Source organism: Schistocerca piceifrons, chromosome 4, assembly GCF_021461385.2.
Source record: "Schistocerca piceifrons isolate TAMUIC-IGC-003096 chromosome 4, iqSchPice1.1, whole genome shotgun sequence".
Taxonomy (NCBI): domain Eukaryota; kingdom Metazoa; phylum Arthropoda; class Insecta; order Orthoptera; family Acrididae; genus Schistocerca; species Schistocerca piceifrons.
In genome coordinates this window covers 293,747,680-293,761,781 of record NC_060141.1, presented here as the reverse complement: position 1 = coordinate 293,761,781, position 14,102 = coordinate 293,747,680, and the positions used below count along the sequence as shown (strand labels likewise).

General features: G+C 39.1%; 1 protein-coding gene across 2 annotated transcripts in view; it reads right to left on the bottom strand.

The window, feature by feature from the left end:
* The window catches only part of LOC124796254 (abscission/NoCut checkpoint regulator), a 149,757-nt gene that overhangs the window by 7,189 nt on the left and 128,466 nt on the right, over positions 1–14,102 (bottom strand). For both annotated transcript variants that reach the window (XM_047260357.1, XM_047260356.1), the window contains one exon: positions 7,361–7,438. In XM_047260357.1, coding sequence (XP_047116313.1) covers positions 7,361–7,438 — 78 coding nt within the window. The remainder of the gene's footprint in view (positions 1–7,360; positions 7,439–14,102) is intronic.

The window sequence follows — 14,102 nt, the reverse complement described above, 5'->3', positions numbered from 1 at the left end:
GCCACCCTGTTTCCACAAACATGGCCACGGTGGAAAATTTTCCAGAAGTCCCTGCCCTCCTTGTTTTGTTAAACATGACTGCCTGGCTTGTCCAAAGTATTGGATAATAAGCTATCTTTATCATAAGAAAGGTCATATCGCAACTGTCTGCCTAACTCAGTCCACTTTGTCATTGCCAATCGCATCTCAACCTATGGACATTAACTTTGTTAATTCTGTGTGTGATGACATTGTTACTGTCTCAAATCAACTTTTGATGGATGTGTGTCTTAATGGGACTCCCATGTGCCTTCAGATGGATACAAGTGCAACAACCTCATTACTGAATTCCAATATTTACTTGCACCTTTTGTTCACCCCCACTGTCGGCTACTCTGCACAATCTTGTTTGCTACAACCAGTTTACTGCGGTAATGACATACAAAGCACCAGTGGCATCTTTGGTTGTAGACAGTGCCTTTACAAAAAATCTGTTTGGCTAAAGACCATTTGTCCCCGTTTTTTTTTTCCAGGCTTAGGCAATACCATGGACTACATCAGGCGCATTGAAAGTAAAGCCTAAACTGTGCCCCGTTTTTTCCATGATCAACCTGCTCCATTTACACTTTACGGTTAAGTTAAGCAAGAATAAGACAGATGGACAGTCCTTGGCATGGTAGAACCCATTTCATCCAGTCAATGGACTACATCTCCAGTGATTATGAAGAAACCAACAGGCAAATTCTGTCTTTGAGGGTGACTTCAAGATGACAGTGAATACCCTGTCTGCAGTTGATATGTAACCCATTCCACACCTAAACTCAGTTTGTTTGAAGCAAGTGTGCCCGCATGATGGTTTGTAGGGGGGAGGAGGCTAACCCTGGAGCTATGGAGTATTTTTAATATTTTGGAAGACGAATGGCAACTTTTAAGTAGCCAGAAATAAGTTCCCTTTCTGATTTATTAAAAACTTTTGTAATACTGACTTTTAAACCATTTTCTTCAAAGAAAACACCTGACTACATTGTACTTTTTCCTTTTGAAAGCTATGGGAGGCCATGGCTCCACCTTGCTGGAGATATGGATGCCCTTAGTTGGAAGCCTATCTCCAGCTACAACTTGATGACAACTGACACCAACTTTTTGTCTTGAACATGAGGGTTGGCCTCTGCTAACAAAAACACTTGGTTTTTAACATGGCAAGTACACATGCTGTTTGTCAACATTACTTGGAACAGCTTACTCAACAGACTCCATGTTGTATAAATTACCTCCACAACACTGTCATTTCCGATGCTACTACTGTGGGATGCAAGTCTTAACTGCAACATACAGAAGTCAGAGTTCTTCCAGGCCTCCATTGAATACTTGGGTACATCATCTCTCATCAGCAGATCCAGCCAACTGACAGTCACAGTGTGGGTATTGTGGACTTTCTGCAGCCATCTAATGCATGCAGAGGAACTACAGGCATTTTATAGGAGTCCAGTCCCAGACTCCTAAATTCGTCAGGAGACACCCATGTGGGAGGCAGTGTTGTGGACATAGTTTATATTTATTAGGCAGTAATACAGGACTGTAGGACTGTCTTCCAAAGTGCCACGCCACAGCCAGGCCAGCAGAAGGCAGACATGTACTCGACTCACAGTATTGCCACTGCAGCAAAGCATTAGGTGGTGGCTGTTAAGTACGTCACGAGGCAGCCGTCAACCCCCAGATTCTGGTGGTTTCCAGCTCGTCATCTCAATCACCAAAAAGCACTTGCTAATACTGAAGATTTGCACTCAGGAATCAGGCCCCAGGTCCACCTGAAGTACTCCCTTGCAAGAAATGGCTCTCAGCCCCCATTTACGGGACAAGAACCAGCAGCATGGTGTCTGCAACAGGAACGGGATGAACATCTGCAGTTGCAGCGAGTAAGTGTGCAGATGTTTTCAGACATGCTAATGGTGACTGTGTGTTGAAAATGACTCAAAGAACACATATTGATGACGTTATGAGGGGTAGAATACTACAGCAACTGGAGGCTGGTCGAACACAGCAGGTAGTAGCACGGGCCCGACGTATGTCACAAAGTGTGATCTCACAATTACGGCAACGATTCCAGCACACAGGGAACTTGTCCAGGCGCTACATTACGGGACGTCCACAGTGTGCAACACCACAAGAAGACTGATATCTCAACATCAATGCCCACAAACGGCTACAGAGTAGCAGGTAGCCTTGCTCAGAACCTTGCCGCAGCCATTGGAACAGCTCTCTCTGGACACACAGTCTGCAGATGACTGAACAGACATGGTTTATTCGCCCGGAGACCTGCAAGGTGGACCCCTGATCAGCCCGTAAAGCCTGGTGTCAAGAACACAGTACATGGTCATTGGAACAGTCTGCCCAGGTTATGTTCACGGACGAGTCCAGGTACAGTCTGAACAGCAATTCTCGCCGGGTTTTCATCTGGCGTGAGCCAGGAACCAGATACCAACCCCTTAATGTCCTTGAAAGGGATATGTATGGAGGTCGTGGTTTGATGGTGTGGGGTGGAATTATGATTGGTGCATGTACACCCCTGCATGTCTTTGACAGAGGAACTGTAACAGGTCAGGTGTATCAGGACGCCATTTTGCACCAGTATGTCCACCTTTTCAAGGTTGCAGTGGGTCCCACCTTCCTCCTGATGGATGATAACGCACTGCCCCACCGAGCTGCCATCATGGAGGAATGCCTTGAAACAGAAGATATCAGGCAAATGGAGTAGCCTGCCTGTTCTCCAGACCTAAACCCCATACAGCACATCTGGGATGCTCTCAGTCGATGTATCGCTGCACGTCTTCAAACCCCTAGGACACTTCAGGAGCTCTGACGGGCACTGATACAAGAATGGGAGTCTATACCCCAGTAGCTGCTCGACCACCTGATCCAGTGTATGCCAACCCATTGTGTGGCCTGCGTGCATGGTGATCATATCCCATATTGATGTCGGGGTTCATGTGCAGGCAACAGTGGCATTTTGTAGCACATGTGTTTCGGGACAGTTTTCTCAACTTATCACCAATACTGTGGACTTACAGATCTGTGTCATGTGTGTTCCCTATGTGCCTATGCTACTAGAGCCAGTTTTGTCTAGTGCCACATTGTGTGGTACCACATTCTGCAATTATCCTTAATTTATGAGCATGTGGGCAAAAATTCCTGGAACTATTGAAACATTTAAGAATAAGTTTGCAAGCAAGTTTTTGAATGGGGAAGCACTATTATAAGCAAATCAAAATGCATGTGCAGAACTTGCTGTGAATTTTAGAAAATTTTGGTCTGAGTCAGACGGGTAAGAATAAAAAGTGATTTTTAAATGGGCCAAACTATAGAGAGGTAAGAGGTAGCAACAAAGAAATGTGAAAAAAAATCTGAGAATATTAGTATCTGTATGTGAGGTGGAATCAAAACCACAATGAGGGAAATTATGGAAGAACAAGTGCTAGTAATTATGGGGGGGTGGGGGGGGGGTGTTTGAAGGGATTTTAACTGAAATGAAAGAGACAGAAATAGAAACAGACAATTTGATCGTGGGAAGCGAGTAATAGATTAAAGGATAATAGGAGGCCAGATAACGGAGGAAATACTTGGAGAATAGACTGTAATTTTGACGAAGAGCTTTGGAAAGTAATAATGATAGTGTAAAAGATGATAACAATTACAGTTATGAGTATAATGAAGAATTTGAAGGAAAGAAGTTTTGAGTTTGACATCCTGTTGGCAATGCAGTCATTAGAGATAGAGCATAAGTTCGTATTATACAAGGATGCATGTCTGGTCATTTGATAGTGCACAAATGCATACATATTTTAATACTTAATTGTGCATGGGATTACTCACTTTAGTTATTACACAAGACCATAAACAGATTTTAGACAAAAGGAGGCAAACAAAACGAACTTGGCTTCTGGTAATGTTACTGATGAAAGGTCATTGATATACACAAGAAAAAGTAAGGGCCCTAAAATGGAACCTTGTGGGACCCCACATGTAATTAGTTCCCAGTTGGATGATGCCTGATATATGTCTCTTTCCTAATAACACCCTTTGTTTCCTGCCAGAGATATAAGATTTGCAGCATTTCCTGTTACACTATAATATTCCAATTTACTTAAAAGGATGTTGTGATTTACACAGTCAAATGCCTTTGACAGATCACAAAATATACCAGTTGCCTGCAATTTTTTGTCTAATGAATTAAGCACATTTTCACTGTAAGTGTAGATAGCCTTCTCAATATCAGAACCCTTTAGAAATCCGAACTGTGACTTTGACAGTATGTTATTTGAGATAAGAGGGTTATAAAGCCGATTGTACATTACTTTTTCTAAAATGCTCGCAAAAGCGAAATTGGATGGAAATTTGATGCTATTTCTTTATCTCCCTTCTTAAACAGTGGCTTAACTTCAGCATATTTCAACCATTCAGGAAATATTCCAATGATAAATGACTGGTTACACAGATAGCTTAATGTTACTTAACTCAGAATCACATTCTTTCATTAACTTTGTTGATATTTCATCATACCCACTAAATGTTTTTGATTTTAAAGATTTTTAGATGGATATTATTTCTGCTGGGGTGGTGGTGGTGGTGGTGGTTAGTGTTTAACGTCCCGTCGACAACGAGGTCATTAGAGACGGAGCGCAAGCTCGGGTTAGGGAAGGATTGGGAAGGAAATCGGCCGTGCCCTTTCAAAGGAACCATCCCGGCATTTGCCTGAAACGATTTTAGGGAAATCACGGAAAACCTAAATCAGGATGGCCGGAGACGGGATTGAACCGTCGTCCTCCCGAATGCGAGTCCTGTGTGCTAACCACTGCGCCACCTCGCTCGGTCTGCTGGGGTACTGAGGTTCAAATTCATATTATGGAAGTTATTTGTTCGCTAATTTTCTAGCAGTAAGAACACAAGCGAATTAATGAGACACCTGTATTAAATAGTGTTAGCAATCTTGGTAAAATTGAGGAATGTATTGAAAATCTGAGTCTCCACTGGCTGATTTTCTCATCTTTGCCTAGTTATGCAGAGTACTTCTGCATGTTGCTAGGGGGAGTGAGTGGACAAAGTACTGGTAGGTGCAGAGTCAGTTGAACTGGGCTGCTTCGGTAGTGTAACTTCTAAGGCTATTTGTCGATGAAGTATTTTTATGTTATATTTGTTATACTGTACAACTTTGTTCAACTCTAAGGTTGGAACACTGCAATTCGTTGGTTTATTGGAGGTGGTATGCTCTTGCCTTCCTCTGACCTTTGTATAAACTTAGTTACAGGAGGCCTATTGTTTAATATGTACTCTGTAACACGGTTTAACTTAACTTGTCTTTTTTCCATTGTTAGAGGTGAAAGAAGTGATACACGGCAGAAAAAAAGATTTGGCACCAAGGGTGTTTGAACCCGAAACCTTAAGCTTCATATGCCTTCAGTTGTGTACGCTGGAACTTACCTACTTAGCTATGAAGACATACTGTTCCACAATGCACTGAGCCACAATGCTCCTTACATTGTTTATAAACAACACAGTTAGTGTTTTAGAAATAAAAAGAGAAACTGCAGTGGTATTCTATGTTATTCATTGGGTTACAAATAATAAATAAGTATTTGTATCCACAAAGAGTACTTATCCCTTTATCTGTGAATAATTTATTCATGAATAAATTTTTCAAACTATCTAATGTAACTGACTTTAGAAAATGTCATATTTAATACACTTTTGGCACAAATACAAGTTGTGATACTGATAAAATTTCAAGTGACTGAAATGTATCAGGACCAAGATGTACTACCATATCCCAAATTAAAGATTTAACATAAGACCTAGCACAGAAAACTGCACTGTCACTATGACCCTGCAGGTGGCCAACATGGATTTGCAAAAGTGGTTCACTTACTTCTAGCACTGGTTGAAACTTTTTCTTGCAATCAACATATGACTGTCTTTGATATGAGTGGACAACAAATACACATGATATCAAACTCCATGATATTAGGTTTTATGAATGATCATAAATTGTGAGGCATTTCATATACACTCTTAAGAAAGCAAATTGAAAGTGAGCATCGTAACTGTTACTCATCTTGTACATTAGCAGAAACTGTTGGATATATATGCCATCGAAGCGTCAAATGCCCAAAATTTACTGGAAATGCTGGTATAATTACTAGTGGTATTGATACTGCTGACAGAATATAGGTTCACTCTGCTATTTATTTCAGCAAATCGCTCTGCTGTTTCTGTAAAATCTTTAACTATCCCTGAATTTGCTGTTGCTTATGCTGTGGCATCATCTGTTGCTACCACAAGTAAATAAACTTTGCATCTATGATGCATTAACACCATGCAAGGTTTTGAGTTACTTGTCGTCATGGCCCAACACTAATCAAGCAGGTCACTGCCATAAACCACATATTGTGTTGAAATCAAGATTGATGCTAAGTTAATGGCTGAAAATGCATTCAAGACATATTGTCATGACTGCAAGTAATGAGAGCTCATATCAGTATCAATGAACAAGCCAGAATCATCTTAAACAAATATAAACTATCATACATAGTTGCAAATCAAAGTCCAGGTCCAGAAAGGGAGATACCAGTTATATTTAGATATCAGCATTTTAAAAAAAGTTTCAAAAATTTCACTGTCAATCTACCTGTCAGGAGGTATTTATTTCCTGTGACAGCCCGGCAGTCATTCCCATGTGACATTTTTGCTATAACCTTTTGATTCTCTGTAGCCAAGAATGGAACTCTTCTATAATTTCCTGTCACTTTCATATTTTCTGCCGGGTTATCAGAGCGTATGCATCTACCTCTAGCAATTCTACAGAACAAAGGTATCTTATAGTGTAACAATGTATACAATTCATAAATATCTTTGATTTATACCTTTGGCTAATGTTGATGAAACATGACTAAATTCTTCAAAAGGAATACTATAACATTGTTTTAACTTTTAGTCCATTTCCATACCCTAACAACCACCACTTTTTGCACTTTCTTTGTTGCTTGCATCATTTGAATAATGGCCAGTCTTGTAAACATATAAAGTAATATCCCTACAATCATCTGAAATATGACTAAATTCAGAATCTTAGTGTATGGCATTGTTTATGAAACTTCTAATTGCCTCTAAATCAAAGACAGTATTCCACTCAAAGCCATTTTGCAACTGAACAACTTCACATTCAGACAACTCTATAACTCCACACAGAAAACACACAGTAGAAAACAATATTCTTGAACTATGTGCCAATGTAAATGCCAGATTCATCTGTTATACATCACCACATTGAGTCGTAGATATTCTACAAATATTTCATTCATATAGCTTTTATGTTTGCTTGAATACAAACCATATCATCTGCAAACTGCATGTTCTGAGTCCCTGTTTCTGATGATTCCACTGATGGCAGAGACACTTCATCCACTGCCTGTATAAAGAACACAGAAACTCATTTCAGTCTCACACTTTGGAGTTCATTAACATTTTTCTCTCACCAAAATTTGTTAACCTTTAAAGAACACAGGACATAAAATGGATACTAATGCATTTCAGCTTTTCACAGGTTGTTATGAAAATCTCAAAATATTCTAACTTACTGTAACTATTCCACAGCACATTGAAGATCCAGGTGAATGCATTTATGTAATTGGTTATTGTTTATTCCACGAAAACCATTTTCTTGGCACTAGAGAAATTGGGTAGGCATGTCACTATACACCCAACTCTGCAACCATGAGCACTGTGAATAACACATGCTTTATTTTAATGCCATAACTGGTTTTGGGCTATCACACCCATCTTCAGACAGCTGATGTTCTGATTACAATGATTATTTCCACATTACTTTCCTGGGATGTTCACACAAATTAAACACAACATGGACCTCCAACAGTCAGAAATATGAATAAGACTATCCTCACTTAAATAGAAAACCACCTGCACTACATAACATTCTAACAACTATTGTAGAAGAGTAGGAACAGAGACCAAATCCAACACACTAACAGAAACTCAGAGTAACTGAATAACAAATATTTTTAAGAATGAAATCTTCACTCTGCAGCAGAGTGTGCGCTGATATGAAACTTTCTGGCAGATTAAAACTGTGTGCCGGACCGAGACTCGAACTCTGGACCAAGCTTGGGTAGCTCAGTTGGTAGAGCACTTGCCCGCGAAAGGCAAAGGTCCCGAGTTCGAGTCTCGGTCCGGCACAGAGTTTTAAATATTTTTAATTTTATCATTTCCTAAAACATGCTATCATTATAACTTGTATATATAGTTATATTAATCTTGCATTTCTTTTTTCCTTGCCCTAATTAGCTTTGTACCTGTATCACATCAAAAATGATGCACAACAGTGCAAATGTTGACAGTATGCACTGTGTGTCTTGTTTTCATTCATTCGCAGTATCTGCTTATGACAACAGTAATGCCCTCTCAGCTTGCCCTGAAGTTTATGTTCAGTACTGTTCGATTTTGTCTAGGTTTTGGCTTTCCAGCTGTGTTAGTTGTGCATTAACAGTGATACACAGCAGTGCTATGGATATGTTTACTGATGAAGAGTTGGCCAATATGCACCTAGTATGCAGTGGAACATCTGCACCATTATGCTGTGCTGGGCAGTTCCCACACCAATGGCCGCCACGTCACGGTACTTTCGCATCTGCACATAGGTACCTGCAAGAAACTTGCATCTTCCATGTCAGAATGAAAGATACTTGCTGTATAATATATGCTATAACATCTGATATGGAAGAATATGTCTTACACACAATTAGTAATACTCCTGCCTTTAGTAGTCAGCATACTGCATGACATCCGAATAGAAGTTTATCTATGGTTTTAAAAGTCTTACATGAACAAATAATTGCACCCCTATCACCAACAGAATGTGCAGTTATTGCAGTCAGCGAACTACTTATTTCGAATGGCATTTGCACATTGGTTCCTGCAGGGGGGTAAATCCTAATTTTACAGCTTTAATTTTCTTTACAAACGAACCATTTTTACATGAGAGGGCATGTTCCACAGCAGGATATCACCATGTATGAGATGACAAAAATCCGCATATACCAGTCTGTCATTCCTATCAACAGAGTTTGCCATGAATGTATGGGCTGAGTACTGTCAACTATTTTATGATTGGACCTTATCTACTTGCTAATACACTAAATGGTGTCATGTTCAAAAGATTCCTTCCACAGTTCCTAGAAGATGCGGCACAGAGAATTCATCAGCTCAAGTGGTTTCAACATAACAGGGAGCCAGCACACTTTGCTCTCAATGTTGAAACCACATTCAAATAGAGTACACTGAAGAGAATGGATTGGTTGGGGGTCTCCTGTTCCATGGCCAGCTCAGCACCAAACATGACATTAATGGACTACTACTTTTGAGCACATGTAAAGAGCCTAAATTATAAGACTCTGGTCTATACTCGCACGGATCTAGTTGCCAAGATTATCGCAGGTGCGGAAGTAGTATGCCAAACACCAGTGCATACACAGTATGCAATTTGATGCCATTACAGTGTTTCATTAAAATTTCTGCAGCTAGTTTTGGGGAAAAAATCTCATTAAACACTTTGTCCTATGATCATTTAATAATAAGTTCATTCTTAAAGTATAAGCATTTTTCTATTGGTGAAATGTTGCCCCTCCAACACATTTCCTTTGTTCAGTTTTGATCTTTGCCCAATAGAAAATGAATGATAGCTTTGCTTAGTGGACGCTCTTTGCATTGTAAAGAAGAACATGGTAATTAAAGCACATGTGTGAAGCTTAAATTCATATGAAGAATGTTATGAAGAGTTTGTGTGCCACAAAGATTCATTTAGAATATGTGTGCGGTTTGCACTGCAACAGCTTATACATACACTGTCCCGAAAAACCATAAGGACCACAGCAAGACAGCACCCTCCACTGGGACATAAGTAAATGAATACAACTGTTTTGCTTTATACTTTTAAATAAATCAGGCACATTAGCACATTTTTACTATCAGAACAACTTCTAAAATGGTGCTAAGTATTCGGATAGTCTTGTGTAGAGCAGGAGCGGCGGAAATGCTGGTGACTTAAACATCAAAGTAACCAGAAACGTTAGCTATCTAAATATGAGCATTATAGCCTGAAATAGGTTATGGCTCTGAAATAAAGCATTTGAACAGTATTTGTAGCCAATTGCATTATTGTCCAATAATTATTAACAGTCTAGGGATTAAGAAGATCCTGCACGAATAGAGTAACAATGAACATTGAGAAAATTCAATTGTACAAGGTCAATCATAACATACGAGATGAATTAGGACACAAAATATCTGAAATTATCTTTAATACATGTTTGGTTTGCTGCAAACACTACTATAACGATATCCATGTGGCTATGGCCGCAGACAAATAATTTTATCATAAGAGTGGCCATCCCCAAACTGTGCCCATCAAGGCCATCCAGTTGCAGAGACTGCCCCACATCATATACATTTTTGTGCCATTAGTGTCTTGACTTATTTGATGTGATTCATCAATACTTGCTTTCCTTTGTCAACCTATTCATCTCAGAATACCACTCATTTATTTGTTGAATATATTCTAGCCTCCGTCTTCCTTTGTACTACCACATAAATTATTCCCTTATTTCTTAACAAACATCCTAACATCCTGCTCCACTTCAAAATCTCTTCTTTTCCAGTTTTCCAATGGTACTGGGAAGGAAGAGATTTTGAAGTGGAGCCCTTCGCTACATTGCTGCACTCCAGATATACTTTCTTAGATATTTCTTCTTCAAATTAGGGCCTTTGTTTGATACTAATAATTCTTTTAATGAGGGACATTCCCTTTTCCTGTGCTCATCCGCTTATTAGATCTTCCTTGCTTCATGTGTCATGATTACTTTGCTTCCCAGACAGCTGAAATTCTTCACTTTTTTTACAATGTGGCCCGAGTTTCGATGTTAAGCTTTTTGCTGATCTCATTTCCGCTACTTCTCTTTACTTTTTTCTTTCTTTGCTTTGCTCTCAGTCCATATCGTGTGGTCATTAGACTATTTATTCCACTCACCAGGTCATGTGTCCGCCCCGGTAGCTGAGTGGTCAGCGTGACAGAGTGTCAATCCTAAGGGCCCGGGTTCGATTCCCGGCTGGGTCGGAGATCTTCTCCGCTCAGGGACTAAGTGTTGTGTTGTCCTAATCATCACCATTTCATCCCCATCGTGCGCAGGTCGCTGAAGTGGCGTCAAATCGAAAGACCTGCTCCAGGCGAATGGTCTACCCAACGGGAGGCCCTAGCCACACGACATTTCCATTACCAGGTCATGTAACTCATTTTCACTATCAATGAAGACGCCAATGTCATCAGTGAATCTTATTGTTAACATCCTTTGAACCTGAATTTTAATCCCACTAATGAACCTTTCTTTCCTTTCTGTAATTATTTTTTTAGTGCACAAGTTGAGCAGTAGGACATAAAGATTGGATCCCTGTCCAAAGCCCTTTTTATTTCGTGCACATGGCGCTTAGTCTTCCAGTCTTATTCCCCCCCGCCGAGTTGTTTCTCATGCATGTTATACAATCCCCATCTTTCCGTCATCATCAAGTACTTTATATTGGATGACAAATCTTATGAAGATATTTTGATTTTTCTTAAGTGTAGCCTTTATTATGAAGCTCAGTACTGTCTGTACTTTTCTTACATCTACACTTCTCAAGCCACGTTATAGTGTGTAACAGAAGGTCCTTTGGGTGTTTTACTGTTACTTTCCTCCTTTCCTGTTACAGTCTGAGGGAAGAGTGATCATTGGGAAGCTTCGATGTGAGCTGTAATTTTACCTCCATGGTCTTCTTACAAGGTATTTCTAGGAGGAAGCAAATTCTGATTCATTCTTCTAGGAATATATGCTCTCAGAATTTGAACAGTAAACCACATCATAATGCACAATGCATCTCTTAAAAAACAATATGGGAATTGTGGGTCCACCTTGATGCACAACACTTTTGATATTTATTTATTCCTCAAACTAGTTTCAGCATTGAATATCACTATCATCAGTGGAGTCTTTAGAACTAAAACATGCAGAAATAGCATAGTTATAAAACATTATTGCATGTATACTGTTTGTTCCAAGATAAAATTAATGCCTCTCTTGTAGTACCTGCCACTGGAGCTGGTTCAGAATCCCCTTGACACTTTTGTGCTTACTAAATGAGCCTGTGATGAAAGATGCTGTTGTTCTTTGCACCTATTTATTCTATCAACCCTACCAGGTATGGATTCGGCAGTATTCAGCTATTAGCGAAATGAGGTTTTGGTAAGCTACCTCCTTCATGGGCAGACTACGCTTGCTGTGAACTTTTCCAATGAATTTCAGTCTGGCAGCTGCCTAACACGTGATTAGTATTATGTGGATGCTCCGTTTAAATTGAATTGGTGATTGGTGAATGGAACTAACAAGGGGAGGCCACGACGTTTGGAATGTGGATTTACTGCAAACTTTGTACACTCTTAGTACTCCACGAGGACAACAAAATGTGTAAGCAGTAGCGCCATACTTCTCAAGCATTATTGAGAAAATCTCAAGATAATTTCGGTCATCATATATAGACACACACACACACACACACACACACACACACACACACACACACACACACCTGTGCGTGGCCATTTTTACCATGAAGTGCTGGCAGCCGAGTGGTTAGCGTTCAAGCCCCATAATCGCTGTGTAGCTGGATCGAGTTCCACTCGTCAGTTTTTTTTATTTTTAGTTTTTATTTCTAACACAGTCATTTTCTTTACTATTTATATTACAATTGATGTAATGGGAAAGATACGTGTAATCGGATGAACTTGTATTAAATTTACAATGTTATTGGGCATCCTAAAATTATTATTATCACAAATAATATAATATTCGTAACTACCGACTGTTAAACGACCAAACCCCTAAAGTGATACTGAAAATGTATGCTTGTCCGTGTCTTCAAAATTGTTCATATTTAATCGAAAGAGAACGAGAAATTGCTTCTCGTGAAGATGCTATTAAAATACACTCGATCCTGTATGACCAATGATCATTTTGTTGTCCTAATGGAGTACTATGAGTGTACATAGTTTGCAGTAAATCCGCGTTCCAAGTGTCGTGGCCTCCCCTTGTAAGTCCCAATGTTTGCATTTTTTGAAAAAAAAAGTTTTAGGCTGACCAATTTATAAATTTCATCATTTCCTTTTTCATTTGTTTTATGATAGTATCCAGTAATTTCTTTTTTCGATTACAGAATCCAACAACATATGTACAATGTGCAATATATCACTTGTAATTTTTTCAACATTAAGCAATATGACCAAACAAAAAATTTTTGAGAACTGTTCAAACATGATTTTAAGAAATTAATCACAATAATACTGAACATTTACTTATATTTTGAAATGGAGAAGATAGTTGCCTAAGTAACATGAAATATTTTCAATTCAAAAGCAAGTAAGTATGCGTAAAAGATTTTAATGACACAAATTAGTCCATAGTAGGCAAGGGTACCCATACGGTAGTTTTTGGGGGGGGCCTAGAACTGGGGGGTATGGAGTGTTTTTAATATTATGGAAGATAATTGGGGACTTGTCATATAAATATTTCAGTTCTGACACTGTTAAAAACCTCGGTAGCTGACTGCACTATATTTTTTCCTCTACCTGAGAGTTAGGGTAAAGTGGGGGTGGGGCGGCTGTTTGTTTTTGCTAGATAAATCATGAAACGTCTTTAACATTGCAAGCCTTTTCTCTTTTCCAACTCAGTGGTGACATTTAAGTACTTACTAAATAAAACAAATTTATTTTTAACACAAATGTCATTAAAAATTGTTACCCACAGTTTCCTCAAACATATTTTTCTTCTAGAGAGTTACCATTGTAGTTAGTGTACCACATTCTTTTAATAGCTGTACCCTTAATAATATTTATCTCATAAAAACTTTTTCCATATATTCTATCTTTTTGTGCAACTATTTTTTCACCATACATTTTGATTTCACAAGACAGAAAAACATGGAAAGCCTAAAAAGTAAAATCCAGCAAGTGTAATCTACAGTGGAGTGCACATGCA